Here is a 16,474-nt window from a genome sequence, read left to right as displayed (position 1 = left end):
TTTCAAAAAAATTTGTCCATTTCCTTCAAATTCATTGTATTTTCTTCTTATCAGTTTCATGTTTATATATTCTGAAGTAATAACCTTTTTTTTTCATTCTGGATGTAGGTGATTGGTGTTTTCTTTTTCTTTTTTGTGATCAATTTTCCTTGGGGGGATAGAGGGAAGGTTGTGAATTCTGTTGATCTTTTCAAAGAACCAGCTTTTGGCCTTGTTAATTTTCTTTATTGTGTGTGTGTGTGTTATCTGCTTTGTTGATTTCTGCTGTTTATTATTTCCTTTCTTCTCTTTACTTTTGTTTTACTTTTCTTTTTTTAAGCTTTTTAAAGTTGTGAAACTTGTTTGTAAAGCCTTTGTCTTTGAAGAACTTGGTTTGATTTATTTAATAAACATTTACTATGATTTGACGTGCCAGGCATTTTCATAGGTCTTACAGCTATGAAAACAAGTAAGTCAAATTGCTTATAGGCTAGTAGACATTGATGTGTATCTACATGTGTTACTAAAAGCGACACATCATTTGATGTTAGTCTCTTTCGCTAGGAAGACTTATAACCGTCATTACTTAATGTTTTCTTATGTATTTTTTCGTTTTTAAAAGGTGAAAGATTTACATGATCTGAAGAGAAATCAGAGTATATTGTATTCTCTGTTTTAATTAATATTTATTACTACATAATTAAAAGCAAGCTCTTCCTTGTTAGTGACCTGGTCCAATTTGGTTTTTGTTTTTTTTTTTTTTTTCTTTTTCTGTTCTACAGATAATTTATTGTTTGTAATAAACTCCATCAAACAAGAGATTGTAAACCGGGTACAGAATCCAAGAGAGGAGAGAGGACCCAACATGGGACAGAAGCTTGAAATCCTCATAAAAGATACTCTTGGTAAGAAGCAAATTGGATAAATTCATAACAAATAGTAACATATCATATATGATTTAAGTAGATATTAAAAGTTATTTTAGTTTAAGGAAAATGTCAAGTGCTTTCATTGTAGTTACTCCCCTTAGAATAGTTTTGTCTTTTGAAATTCAGTGTTTGTAAACATGTACTCCTGGTTCCTACAATATGTAATTTAGTCTTAATTGCTGACAAATGTAGACAAACGTAGAACAACTTTAACTTTCCTTTTGGGAGGAAGGAGGGAAGACTCTGAGCTGTCAGGCGTCTGACTTGCAGTTTAGTTTCTTACGTGTTTGTTGTACTCAGTAACATATTTCACAGGATTCTAAAAAAGTCAGTTATCTGATTTCCCATTCCTATACAGATTATACAGTGTAAGGAGGGTCAGAGAGGCAGGCATGCAGAACCAGGCAGACTAAGAGATGACAGGGAGGAGAGAGACAGTCAGTGTGGACATAGACAGGGTAACTCTAATGGTCCAGGAGCTCAGCTACCATGGGTACACACTACCTTACAGGTCAGTGGCACACTAAGATTGTCACAACAGAGAACAGACCTTGAAAACCCCCTAAATTCAGTTGATAGAATGGAAGCTAAAATGTTTATCTTGAACAAAACTCTATTTATACTGAAAACAACCTTAGGGTTACAAGTAGATCCTAAATATCAGTCTTTTTCTAAACTGTTAAATTATTTTCTACTTTTGTGTAGGTTATTCTAGTACCAAAATGGTAAATTCATTACTTGTTAAGCAAAACAGAGCAGTAAATATGAATTTGTTTGCCTTTTTCTTTAAATAGATTGATGCTATTTTAATAGTTTTTTTTTATTTAATTTTTAGAATTTATTTTCTTTGAAAAGCAGATAGAGCAAATTCCTATCCACTGATTTACTACCCAAAAGCCTGGGTTGCACCAAGTTGAAGCCAGAAGCCAGGAACTCAACCAAGGTCTCCCTTGTGCAGAGTCTCAATGGCCTCCCAGGGTGGATATTAGCAGGAAACTGGAATCAGGAGTAGATCTGAGACTTAAACCCAGGCACTCCAATATGGGATGTGGGCATCCACTGCTAGGTTAAATACCTGCCCTTTAATTTGTTTTTTAATAGTTTATGTATTATTTCAAAGCATTTTGATTTTTTTTTTTTTAAGATTTATTTATTTGCTTAAGAGGCAGAGTTAGAGACAGAGAGAGAAAGTGACAGAGAATGAGGTCTTCATCCACTGGTTGATTCCCCAAATGGCTTCAATGGCCAGAGGTTAGCAGATCCAAAGCCAGGAGCCAGGAGCTTCTTCCAGGTCTCTCATGCAGGTGCAGGGGCCCAAGCACTTGGGCCATCTTCTACTGCTTTCCCAGGCCACAGCAGGGAGCTGGATCAGAAGAGGAGCAGCCAGGACTTGGACCGATGTCCAAATGGGATGCTGGTGTTGCAGGCAGATGCTTAACTTACTGCGCTACAGTGTCAGCTCCATGATCTATGCTTTTTATTTTATTTTAAAAAATATTTATTTATTTATTTGAAAGGCAGAGTTACAAGAGGCAGAGGCAGAGAGAGAGAAGTCTTCCATCCACTGGTTTGCCCCACAGGCAGAGGCCTAGCCCACCACGCCACAGTGCTGGCCTCTATCTGTGCTTTGTAAAAAGCATTTAGAGGCTGGCACCACAGCTCACTCGGCTAATCCTCTGCCTGTGGCGCCAGTGCTCCGGGTTCTAGTCCCAGTTGGGGCGCTGGATCCTATTGCTCCTCTTCCAGTCCAGCTCTCTTCTGTGGCCCGGGAAGGCAGTGGAGGATGGCCCGAGTGCTTGGGCCCTGCACCCACGTGGGAGACCAGGAGGAAGCACCTGGCTCCTGACTTCAGATCAGTACAGCATGCTGGCTGTAGCAGCTTTGTGGGGGCTGAACCAACGGAAAAGGAAGACCTTTCTCTTTCTGTCTCTCTCTCTCTCACTGTAACTCTGCCTGTCAAAAAAAAAAAAAAAAAAAAAAGCATTTTGAGTCTTCCTTTGTTAGGCAGAAAAGGGAATTGAATATTACAAGAAAAAATTTTTTGTCTTCTATTTTTTTCATTAAAAGACCTTGTATATACATTTATAAGCTTGCATATTCTCTCTATACATTTTTTAAAGATTTATTTATTTATTTGAAAGACAGAGTTCCAGAGAGGCAGAGGCAGAGAGAGAAAGAGAAAGTCAGTCAGTCTTCCATCCACTGGTTCACTTCCCAAATGGCTGCAATGGCTGGAGCTGGACCCATCTGAAACCAAGAGCCTGGAGCTTCTTCTGGGTCTTCCACACAGGTGCAGGGGCCCAAGGACATGGGACATCCTTCATTGCTTTCCCAGGCCATAACAGAGATCTAGATTGGAAGTGGAGCAGCTGGGACTCTAACTGGCGCCCATATGGGATTCTGGCACTACAGACGGCAGCTTTTAGCAGATACACCAAAACAACGCCCCCCTTCCCCCTACACTTGAAAGTCAGTTTTACCAGATACAAAATCCTTGACCTATATTTTCTTAAATTGAATATTTTTAGTATGTTTCTTCATTTTCTTCTGGCATAAAATGTTGCTATTAAAAAGCTAATAATTGCTTAATTATTTTTTCCTTATCATTTATTTGCTGATTTTGCCTGGATGCTGGAAGGATTTTCTCTTTTCTTTGAAATTCTAGTGTTTTTCCAGGCTGTATCTGAAAATTGGCCATTTTAGGTTGATAATCTCCTTTATGTACGGTGCTTTTTCAATTCGTAGATTCTAATTTTTTAATTTAGTGTTAACCTGTTCCCTTGCTTTTCCTCCAGCAGGATGCTACTGGCTCTTCTTTGTGTATCTTCAGTATTTGTCACTTTTTCCTGAATCTCTTTTCATCACTTCATTTCTTCTTTATTTTAAAATTCTTTCCTTTTCATTTTCTCTTTTTCTTAAAGTCCTTTTCACTTTCTCTTTCTCTTAAAGAATTATTTGCTTTGTTATTTAGTATACCTATATTTCTTTTAATTTTGTTTTAATTTTAGAAATTAGCTTTTCCTTTTATATCTAATTATTTTCTGACCTTACCTCTGAGTTTTTCTACTTCTGACTTATGTTCTTTCATGTCTTAAAGCATTTTCATTAATGTCTTTGGTTCATTTTGAAATAATAGTAGGTGATGATTTTCATCCATTTTGGGATCATGTCTTTAGGCACACTCACTGTTATAGAGATGTTCTTGTTTTTCTTAGAATAACTTTTTTTTTTTTTTGACAGGCAGAGTTAGACAGTGAGAGAGGGAGACAGAAAGAAAGGTCCTCCTTCCATTGGTTCACCCTCCAAATGGCTGCTATAGCCGGTTGCTCATTTGTATGTAGAATTAGTTTGGAAAGTGAAGCAACAGGTAGAAGATCTCTTTCTCTCTGTCCCTCTGCCTTTCAAATAAGTGGATTAAATCTAAAGAAAAGCATGTAGCCACTTTTAAAATAGAAATATATATTTTATATATAAGTATATATGTAATGTATTTTAATAAAATATATTTTAAAAGTATATAATATTACATATAATTATATTATATAATGTAATATTAATATATTATCCAATGTTATATATTATTATATAATGTATAAATTATATATAATGTAATATATATCATATTATTTTATATATATAATAATGTATTATTATATATATAATATTTAAAAGTATATATGAAAAGGCAGAGTCACAGAGGAGGAGAGACACAGAACAAAGATATTCATCTGCTGGATGACTTCCCAAGTGGCTGCAGTGGAGCAGGAGCCAGGACCTCCATTGAGGTCTCCCACTTGGATGGCAGGAACTCAAGTACTTGAGCCATCAGCTCTTGCCTTCCCAGGTGCATTAGCAGAGAGCTGGACCTGAAGAGGAGGTAGTGGGCCTCCAGCCAGCATCTGCAAGCATCCACTGAACCTCCTGTACTCCAGTGGTGGCCCCAGCTAAGTGCTTTCTGAAATTTCTTGTTCTGTTCTCCTTCCCTCATTTTGTCTGCACTCTCTTTCTCTTCCACATCTTTTGTTTTGCCCAATATTAATTCCACTTCTGGAGATTTCTTATCAGTGCTGACTCTTGTCCAACAAGAGAGAACTGTGGTGGTCAATTTTCTAACTTCTCAGAGGCTAGACTATGTACCCTTTTCCCCTTACTGTGTAAATGCACCTTGTACTCACTCCTGGGATGCCCAGAGTCTCTCAGAACTTTAGCTGCACTTCTCAAGTTGGCCCCTGGGTGCTCAGTGAGAAACCTATTGGCTGTTTTCAGCTTCTGTTGTTCTGAGGTCCATTGCTCCCTTTTGGCTCATTCTACATCAGTACCGATCATACTGATTCCATACAGGTTATTGTGGTTGAATGTTGGGGTTCATTGGAATACCTTGTTGTTGATGACTGTTTTCCATTTAGTTATTCTAAACTGTTTTCACCATTTAGTTATTCTGTTTTTATAGGGGATACTGGATATTAAAGCCTCCAATCTCCAAACAGCTGTCTTCCCAGAATTTCTCTCTGTACCAGCTTAAATATTTTTCCTTAAGGATTTAGTAGAATACTCACTGGTATACCAGAAACTTACTGGTCTAATGTGCTTGTTTTGAGTAACTCTTTGAAAACCTTCTCTATCGCTTATATATGATAATTCATCAGATTACAACCTCTTCCTGAATAAGTTTTTTTAGAAGATTTATTTATTTATTTAAAAGGCGGAGTTAGAGAGAGAGGAGAGAGAGACCCATCTTTCATCTGCTGGTTCACTTTCCAAATGGCCTGGGCTGGGCCAGGCCGAAGCCAGGAGCTCCATCTGGGTTTCCCACGTGGGTGCAAGGGCCCAAGCATTTGGACCATCTTCTTCCCCAGGTGCATTAACAGAGAGCTAGATAGGAAATGGAGCCAGCTGGAACTGGTGCCCATATGGAATGCCTGCATTGTAGGTGGCAGCTTAACACTGGCTTCAAGAATCAGTTCTTGAATTTACCAGTCCTAATTCTTTGAGTTACTAGATGCTTAATTCATTTTTATTCTTTCTTGTTAATTTACATAAATAAAAGCCTTTCTGATTTCTTCTTAAAGCTGCTTTAGCTGTGCTTTTTAAGTCCTAATATCATATATTTGTTATTTCTGAATATATTACAATTTTATGTTTAATTTACTCTTTGACTCAAGAAATCTGTGAGACTTAAAATTTCTTGGGAGGTGACGATTATTTTCTCGTTTTGTTACTAACTAATACTTTTGTGGTTTACAGATTTTTTTAGCTACCTAATACATGCTTATAATTTTAAATGTCCTGTGGATATTTGCAAAGAAGATGTATGTTCTGTTTTATATTCAGACTGCCATATATTTTGACTAGATAATCTTAATTAGATATTCTCTTTTTTTGTGGTTATATCAATAAGTTTTCTGGGACCCGGCGCCATGGCTCACTTGGTTAATCCTCCGCCTGCAGCGCTGGCATCCCATATGGGCACTGGGTTCTAGTTCCGGTTGCTCCTCTTCCAGTCCAGTTCTCTGCTGTGGCCTGGGAAGGCAGTAAAGGATGGCCCAAGTGCTTGGGCGCCTGCACCCGCATGGAAGACCGGGAAGAAGCACATGGCTCCTGGCTTCGGATCAGTTTAGCTCCGGCCGTGGCAGCCATTTGAAGGGTAAACCAACGAAAGGAAGACCTTTTCTCTTTGTCTCTGTCACTAACTCTAGCTGTAAAAAAAACAAAAAAACAAAAAAACACAACCACCAAGTGTGTGCTGCTTTTTTAAAAAAAATAAAAATAAAAAAATAAATTTTCCCCCCTATAATAAACATCTGAGAGAAGCTACTTATGAAGGAAAAGGATTTATTTTGATTTATGGTTTTGGTTTTGGAAGTTCACATTCCAAGATTGGGTGGCCGCATTGGTCTGGTGTCTGGTGAGTGCAATGGGTGGTGAAACACATGCGGAGAATCACAATCCAAGAAGCAGAGAGAGCAAGGCCAAACTCAGCTAAAATGACCAGCCTTCTCATGAGGACTACCTTGAGAGCATGCCCAGTGACCTAAGGACCTCCTCTCCCAAACACCATCAAGTCTTCACTTCTCCCAGTAACATCAGCATGGGGCCAAGTCTTTATGGGCCCTGAGGAATACTGAGACTAATATCCAGACTAATAGTGGTGGAGGGGATCCATGTACTCTGTGTATACCTCAGAAAGGTTCCCAACAAGGTGTTTCAGATTCATCTTTTATTTTCTTTGTTTTTCTGTAGAATGCTTTGTTTTTGTGGATATTTGTGGGAGGGATATTTGAAGATAATTTGTAAATGTGATTTCTTCATCCCTAACTGTGTCAGCATGTGTATCTTACAACCAAGGACCTTCATCCAAGTTCTTCAACATTAAATATAATATGTGGAATCCTTATTTAAATTCCCCTAGTTGTCTTTTAATGTCCCTTGTAGCCTTTTTGTTTGCTTGTGATCAAACTGAGGAGCACGCATTGCATTTAGTTTCATTTCTTTTTCTCCTATAATCCACATCAGTCTCCAGACTTTTTTTTTTTTTTTTGACAGGCAGAGTGGACAGTGAGAGAGAGACAGAGAGAAAGGTCTTCCTTTTGCTGTTGGTTCACCCTCCAATGGCCGCCGCGGTAGGCGCGCTGCGGCCGACGCACTGCGCTGTTCCGATGGCAGGAGCCAGGGGCTTCTCCTGGTCTCCCATGGGGTGCAGGGCCCAAGCACTTGGGCCATCCTCCACTGCACTCCCTGGCCACAGCAGAGAGCTGGCCTGGAAGAGGGGCAACCGGGACAGGATCGGTGCCCCGACCGGGACTAGAACCCAGTGTGCCGGCGCCGGCCAGTCTCCAGACTTTTTAATGAAATATTCGGATAGTTGATGTTGTAAACTGTCTTATTATTTGGATTTATCTGTTTCTTCATGACTAGATGTAGTTAAATATTTTAGCAAGAATACATCTTATGTCTTGAGCTGCATTTGTCTTGACTGTAAAGGAACAGTTTTGAGGTTTTTTTTGTTTTGTTTTGTTTTGACAGGCAGAGTGGATAGTGAGAGAGAGAGAGACAGAGAGAAAGGTCTTCCTTGTTTGCCGTTGGTTCACCCTCCAATGGCTGCTGCGGCTGGCGCATCTCGCTGCTCTGAAGCCAGGAGCCAGGTGCTTCTCCTGGTCTCCCATGCAGTTGCAGGGCCCAAGGACTTGGGCCATCCTCCACTGCCTTCCCGGGCCATAGCAGAGAGCTGGCCTGGAAGAGGGGCAACCGGGATAGAATCCAGCGCCCCAAGCGGGACTAGAACCCGGTGTGCCGGCGCCGCAAGGCGGAGGATTAGCCTGTTAAGCCACGGCGTTTTGTTTTTTTTTTTTTTCTTTATACTATTTGTTGAGCTCTTTACTTAACATAGAGTTATAGAGTTAATCATATGTGCATAAAGTCAATTGAGGATGGATCTCAGTAAAAAATAAGAATGGGAATAAGAGAGGGAGGAGAAAGTTTGTAACTGTAATGCTGTACAGTTCTGCATACATTCCTACAAAGTTACTTCTAAGGGGATAGCTTAAAAACTTGTCATGGGACTCCAAATCCCATTAAGTGTTAAGGTGATCATATTAAATGTTAAAGGAGCATATAGATAGGATTAAGTCTTAAAGTGATCATATAAATAGGATCAAGTGTCTGGTAATAATAATAGATAGAATTAAAAAGGAGAGAATGTTCCAACATGGGAAGCAGTCCACACAGCAAACTCATAGAATGACAGTCGCTTTAAGTAACACTCTGACCTCAGAATCAGCCCTTAAGACTTCCTGGTCTGGCTGAAAAGCCTGTGAGAGCATTTTAGGCATGTAAAGCAATGACACTGTGGCAAATAAATCCCTCTACATAAAGGATTTCTGTGATTGAGAACCCAGTGGAAAGAAGTAGCCATCAAAGGAGGAAGTACTTTTCTCTAAAGGGAGGAGAGAACTTCCACTTTGCTTATGGCATTGTCTAAATACTGACAGAGTTTGTGTATTCAAAAGTCTTCCGTAGCCTAGGCAGCTCATGTCAAGAGCCTCAGGTGGTCACTGACATCATATATAAGAGTGTTAATTGTTAAATTAACAACAGGAGTCACCGTGCACTAACTCCCCATGCAGGACTTCTGTCGTCAATGAGTTGTATAATGAGAGTTAAATGTAAAACTAGTTCTCAAACAGTTTTTTGTGTGTGCATGTGTGTGCAAATTGTTGAAATATTTATTTAGTATAGAGTTGGTCTTCTGTGTACAAAGTAAATTAAAAATGAATCTTAATGGAGAATGGTACTGGGAAGGAGGAGGAGGAGGACAGGGGATGGGAGTATGGGTGGGAGGGCAGGTATGGTGGGAAGAATAACTATATTCCTAAAGTTGTACTTAGGAAATTTGTATCCCTTAAAAATAAAATAAATAAATAAATAGAATGCATCTTACGTTCCTCTCATTCCATCAGCCAGGAGGCACATAATATTAATTTGTCCCATTGTTAATCATGCCAGACTTATACATGGTTAAGATAGGGCAGTATTTTTTAAAGTATCTTTTTCTTTTTTCTATTAAAAATTATTAAATAAATGTTTCTATTTTCACCCTTTTTATTTTTCTTAAAACTTTAATAAATATACTTGTACCTAGTGATTTATTAATTTTAAGTATGTTTTGATATTGCTATAAAAGATGAGGAAGATGAGAAAATCAACCTGTATACTACTTCTGCTTCTACTTTTTCTCCTTTTAATTTTCTTATTCATTCATTTTCTTTAAAATGAAGAAAGGGAACATAACTTTTCTCCATTGATCATAAAAATGACTAAAAACATCCTTCAGGTCTGTATTTCTAATTACATGAGTAAACCTCCTCCTACCTCCATGGCACCTATCGAGGTTTAGAGCAGTAAGAGAGGGAGGAAACATGTTGGGTCGGGTTAGGAAGCAGTGCCTGTCTGTCTTTGGGTTGGGTTTTGGTTTGGGCTGTAACTACTTGTCCTCTGCTCAGGTTTCTGATATGAATTATTCTTTGCTTGACTCTTCTAATCTTAGAATTGTGGATTTTATAATGTAATGCATGGAATGTTTTTCTGTACTGCAAACAATACGCAACTGAACATTCATTTGGGATCTGTATCAAGCTGAGGGCTACACCTGACCCTCAGACATTTCCCACTTCTTCACTTCCTTTCCCCCTTTCCGTTTCTGTGTCTAAGAGTGCCTTTTATTTATTTTTTTCTCTCCAGGTCTCCCAGTTGCTGGGCAAACCTCAGAATTTGTTAACCAGGTGTTAGAGAAGACTGCAGAAGGCAATCCCACAGGAGGCCTTGTAGGACTAAGGATACCAACATCAAAAGTATAATCACCTTCATTGGACCACTGGTCAGAAATGTCTGTTTTTGTCACGTTATCCATTGTAAATTTTCATTCTGTTTTGCATGTCAGTTAGCATTATGTAAACATTTACAATTAGGTTACATTGTTTTAAAAACTAAATAGCATAAGTGAAGCATGATCCAAAATACTTGATTATTGCATTTTCAGAGCATAAACCGTGGTTAAAACTGCTACTGGCATCAGGATTGAAGCTCTTATTTAAGTAAATGTTTAGATACAGATTGCAAAAATCTATTAAGGCAAAACATTTGGGAGGAGTGACTATACTAATAAATGCCAAGTATTGTGGCAGGTTTATGCTCTGAATCACACACGAAAAAATTGAGGAAGCATTTTTTTGAAGTTTAGATTGTTTTAGAATTATTGCTTTTGTTCTAATTTTCCACAACCATTAATCTCACTTGTACATGGCACACCCAACACTCATGACTGTGTGCCATATTAGATGTTCATTTCAGAGCTCAATATGATATATAAATATATATATATATATAAAACCATCTGTGCAAGTAAGAAAAAAGCATATTCTTTGTGCCTTGTATTTTGGGGAAACTATAAAACTGGTAATATTTTGTATGATGAAAACCCTAATGAGGAAAAACAAGACATATAGATGGAAAAATTATGGGGTTTAAATGTTTTTTTTTGTTCCAACTCTTTTTCAAAATTTTTGAATGTATATAGGACTATGTTGAAATGTAGATATATGCCACAGAGTCTGTGTATTGTATAAAAAACAAAAAAAAAAAAAAAGAAAAAAAAAGATGGCTCTAGAAAACTCCTATTTCGGTACTTGGCCGGAAGAAGACAAATACTTGCACATTATTGCGATTGTTTTATTTTTTTGTACCAAAGACAAATGCAACTGATATGGCAAACTGCCAGTCTAAGTAAAGTTTTGCACAGCTTACATGATACTGTATGAATGTATGAAAAAAGGAGAAAAAAAGAAAAAATTAAAAGGTCAGGGTTAGGGATCTTACTGAACTGTGAATTTTATTTCTGTTTGGGTCCAATTATCTACAGAAGGAGCATCCGTACATACAAATATTATTTTGCTGTTCCTCTAGTCGCTTCCATAGTAGATAAGTTGGTGGCCATTTAGATGTCTGTAAGTCTTTTATTTCTGCACTTATTGTAGGAAATTTTAATATATTTCATTTTAGTAAGCTATTGGTAAAATAGTTTTTGACTTTGAAAATTAAAGTTTATTTAGCTTATTGTAGTATACTTCCACCAAACAACCAAAATACAGATTATTTTTATTGTATTATGTATATATGTAAAGAAAGAAAAAAGCTAAAAAATATCTAATTCTTTAGTTGCCACTTTTCCAATTGATGTATTATTGTGCATGTAATATTTTCAGAGATCAACACAAGCTTAAAACAAAAACAAAAAAATTTATAGATTTTTATATTTTTGTACAGGTATTTTCAGACTAGCTTCTTCAAACTTACATGTGACTTATTCTTCTATAGTTTCTAGAATTGAGAAACATTAACACATTTAGTTTTTAGGTGCTCTCTTTTGCTCACATAAAACAGCTTAATTAGTCAGTGTTTTAACTGTTCAAGCTTTACCTCTTGATGAGAGATTTCTTACGTCAAGGCAGCATTATAAATCTTTCCCACAGGTTTTTTCCATCTGTCTCTCTTAGTGTGTTATTCTCAAATCTGTGCTTCAGACTCTGAAAACTGGTGGCTTAAAAACTAAAAGAAAAAACAAATATATCTAGCAAAACAATACCAAAAATTTCAGACCTAGCTGCTGGGAAAATCTCTTTCTCTACTCCCCTCTTTAGAATTTATTCCCTAATTATACTTTGTCCATATAGTATGCTTCCATGTCTTTTTCTTTCTTCTCCCCCTCTTCCTCACTTGTAAGTCATAGTACATGAAGCTATAGCTTATGAAGGGTTGATTCTAGAACACACCATAACCCAGCAGTGTTGCTAACTTGCTTCTTGACATCATGGAAAAGGAAGTCTGAGAAGGATTTTGTCTTAACACCTTAGGTGAACTGTGATGCACAAGATTTTCCTGTGTGTTTGGTGGAAATGTACCTGCTAGTGCATTCACGCTAAACAAGTAATAAGCTCAAATCTGATGGTTTAAAATGGAAGTTCATTGTTTAAAGTTTTTCGTTTTTAGGTGAGACAAGGCAAAGCACAGGTTTACAACTTGGAAGTATGTGAAGTCTTGACAGAGTGTGTCTGGTAATTTGAAAAGTATTCCAAAATGTGGCAGTTTTGCAATCAGGTGAAAATTGCTTCATGATGAGATTTATAAAATTGCCCCTTTCTAGCTGCTCTGTTAGGAGTTCTGGTTTTTGATACTTTTTTCCTGTCTGCAAACCAGAATTTGATTTTTTGGTCTTGCATTTCAAAAAACAAACAAACAAACAAAAAGACTTTGAATCTGTTTAGTAGATTCCATATCCTTGCATTTCAGTGTTTTATATGTACTACTTAAGTTAAATAGTTAAAAGCTTTTAAATAGTTGAGCTTTTTAATGTTGACACTTTATTTTGTACCTATTTATATATGTATGTATATCTTAGAAAAGCACTTTGTTAAAAAAATTGCATTTTATATGATTCCTGCCATTTGCTGCTAAATCTGGGCTGGTCAGAATGCTGCAGCGATACTTGATCTAAATAAAAACCTGGCAGTAAAATGTAGAGTGAAAGTTAAAGCCTCTTGCTGTTTTAACTTTATCATAAAGATGACATAGGCAAGCTGTGCAGCTTTACATTTTAACCAGGGGACTCTGTGGCATTTAAAACCGTCTAGAAATGGTTGTACTTTAATGCCAGTAATAATCTGCTTCCTCTATTGTCATTAAAATATATACGTTTAGTGTGTCACACAAACAAATCTTATAAGGTAATGTAAAAACCCCAACAATTGTACATGTTCTGTTTTTGAAAATTGTGGCATGTATTTTTGGGTGAAGATCATTAGAGAAGAGCTCTCTAAAGGTTTTCTGTGTTCATACATGGTATACAGATAGCTCATAAGAAGTCCAGAATCTTCTAAGTGAAGGCATTGTGAATTCACCTCAACTAAATCCATTGTTCCAAAAGCAATTATAAACTTTGACTCTAGTACTACTATGATTTAAAAAACAAAAACAAAAAAAAACTTCCTAGTTTCAGATACACTGGATTCTTTATAGAGTTTGTCTCCATATGAAAGCATGCTGTCCAGTTGCTCTTGTTAAGATCTTGTCTGAGTTTTGAATTGGGTGCCACACTTTTTCAGTCACTACGATTGCTTGTTCTACTGTACCATGTATGATTCTTGTCCTTTCCTCTATCCTTCATGACAGATTATGATGTGGCTTTATATTGTGCCTTACTTGTACATTTAAAACTAAACATCTTCATTCCCTTCCACTTCCTAAATCTTTAACTTTGACCTTTTTGATGTAAGAGAATCAGAGCTATTGCAAAAGCATCATGAAGGATTTCAGATGGGTATGGTTTCAAATTCCCTCTCTTTATAGTTATTTTATATTTGTATGAAAGACCACTTTTGAATGGTCTTTGACTGTGAGAGGGAGAGATTAGCAGTAATTTACTACATCCCTTTCCTCTGGCTTTCATGAATTTGTCATACATCTTCTTTCTGATGCTTGACTTTATTTGCTTCCTAGCAATAGTCTGCATTTAAAGAAAGGTGTGTTCAGTTCATCAGCTTGAAATCGACTTTCATTTTTCCAGATTTTTTTAGGAGAAGAGTACCCATTTTGTTTGTTTTATAAAACAGTTGACAAGTCTCTTTAAAAGAAACAGAAGTACAGTACTTTTGAAATACAATGCTGTTAGTTTGAATCTTTTTTATATATAATATTCATACAATTATCTGATGTTTGCCTTCACTAATAAAGCTGTTAGTTTATTCACCAAAATGTCAAGAATGGATGTGCTTTTCTTTATTCCATACATTTAAAAATATTTTAGCTGCTAAGATTTAGTTAACTTTCTAAGAAATGAATTCAAGTTGCCTTCAGCAGGAATTAACAAAAACTTATGTTCCCTTTCTTTATATAGTCTTCCTAAAATTCTGTTCAAGTATTTTCTAGTTAATTATGTAACAGAATGTTAGCATCTCTCCACATCTTGAAACTTGAATTTTGAGAATGCATTGAATTATGCTTTCAGTGTTAAAGTAAAAGGTTTCAAGTATCCTTCTGGTGAAGTCTGTTGTGGAATACCATTTCCCATGGAACTGAGGCCATTTCCACAACTTTGCACAGAACTGCGGTCTTGTTCTTCCCTTGGATCATGACAAATAAGTTTCACACAGTGCCGTAATACTTGTGGATTCTTTTGTAATCTTTGTAATCTTAATAAGGGCATTATGAGAAGATGACTCCATGTTTTTTTAATATTTCAAACACATTGGGATGTAACAATGAATGTCAACTGTAGGAATGGTTGTTTCGTTTTAAGGAATAAGTTTGTTGGGGAAAGATGATGAAAATGTACTACTGAAAGTTGAACACTTCCATAGACATGTGGGATTATGTGTTCAAGCATAGTCCTCATGCTTAGTAAACTGACTGAAATTGTAGAAATTGCATCTAGGAACTGAACTATGCCAAATTTCCATTTTTGTTCAGAAAAGAGAGATTTAGAGGTAGTAGTAAGGGAACAGAACCTTAAAACTACTTCCAAATAGTATTTTGGAATTGAAGACTTGGTGACTGGTGAAGAACATCAAAGTTAGGTATTTCAGTGTGCCAAGTTTGGGTGAACTAGGTTTGCCTCTTTCATAATAACAGTGTAAACACAATGGTGTAGTTAATTCAATTCTGGGTGAATGTGAGCAAGACTGATTACAATGTCTTGCCCTTCACCCTTTGTTTTTTCAGAACCAAATAACAGAAATGTTTGTGTGTACTGTATCTGCCTTTCCACAACATTTTTATGACACTGTATTCCACTCACCTGCTTTTAAAAAAAAAAAAATACCTTCTTTCCCTAGGATTTGTCCTATAGCTTAGCATTTATGGTTAGCAGTGATACTAGGGCTGACAGCACAGAAGTCAAAAGAGAAGAGCGGAAGGGCAAGAATTCAAAGCATTTGTTCATACAATGTGGCAACCTCTTTTGCATAGTTGCGTAGGATCCTGTTTGTAATGCTATCATAAATATTCTGTAGTTTTGGTTTTTTCCTCCCTCTCCAACTGGAGCTATGACACTTTTTATTGGATTCAGTCTTGTCTCTTGTCTAGAAAGAATTTTATCTTGTTGATGCATGAGCTGTTTAAAAATTATTCTATTAAATGTTGGTTAATAGTTGTGCAGTTTTTCATTTCAGAAAAGGCAATGCAAATGTTGCCTTTGTTTCTGTCACCTTCCAACCCCTCAACACTTCTAGTCAGATACAGATTCATCAGTGTATGCGACATCCTTTGTAATTTAAAATAAAAAAAGATGAAAAGGTTTTGAATTGTTTGCCTCATGTTTTCGCTTTTCCTTTCTCTGTCTTTCTATTGCTTAACACTGTAACCATCCACTCTGCAAGACCACCTAGTCCAAAGAGGTCCCAAACTGTAGAGTGGTGATGTGCGGACCGTGTTGCCCCTTTCTTGGTGCTATACAGAAAGTTGATGTTTTTCTGATGCTTTAGGTAGATTTTCCAGTATTTCAGTGAAACTTAGCTATTTCATGGAATTGTTTGTTGATATATGTATTTGTATTCTTCAAAATTTAAAGCATAATTTATACTTACCTCTTCTTGATTTTTTGGGCAAGTAACTTCTCCAGGGGAAATAAAATATTTTGGGTCTCTCGTGATTGGAACATTTATTTGTGTTGTATGTTTAATCGTTCATTTAAGTTTCCAGGCTAGGCTGGGCGTTTCATTCGAGCCTTAAGTCAGAGGATCTGTGTGAAGGCCACCGTAGGAGTTATGTGTTCTTCAGCCAACAAACTGTCGAGCACTTACTCTGCCAGGACTTGTTCTGTGTACCAGGCTATAGAGAGACCAATGCAACCTCCAGGAACCCACGGTTGGCTGAGGTGGGCAGCACGTGACACAAGAGATGTCTGAGATACGCGCAGGGCTCCAGATACATTATCACTGAAGGGTTTTTAAGGACACAAGTACCATATCTTGGGGAGGAAGTGTTAGAGAAGAAATGACAGACTTGTGTCCTTGACATCC

The 16,474-nt window shown here is 37.0% G+C and overlaps 1 protein-coding gene across 1 annotated transcript in view; it reads left to right on the top strand.

Moving 5' to 3' along the window:
* The window catches only part of CREBRF (CREB3 regulatory factor), an 81,324-nt gene extending 65,326 nt beyond the window's left edge, over positions 1 to 15,998 (top strand). Inside the window, exons 8-9 of the mRNA XM_062188677.1 lie at positions 762 to 884; positions 10,146 to 15,998. Coding sequence (XP_062044661.1) covers positions 762 to 884; positions 10,146 to 10,261 — 239 coding nt within the window. The 3' untranslated portion in view covers positions 10,262 to 15,998. The remainder of the gene's footprint in view (positions 1 to 761; positions 885 to 10,145) is intronic.
* Positions 15,999 to 16,474: the final 476 nt, after the last annotated feature.

This window comes from Lepus europaeus, chromosome 4, assembly GCF_033115175.1.
Source record: "Lepus europaeus isolate LE1 chromosome 4, mLepTim1.pri, whole genome shotgun sequence".
NCBI classification, from domain to species: domain Eukaryota; kingdom Metazoa; phylum Chordata; class Mammalia; order Lagomorpha; family Leporidae; genus Lepus; species Lepus europaeus.
Note: the sequence above shows the minus strand (reverse complement) of the source record. Positions and strands in the feature narration are given on the sequence as shown.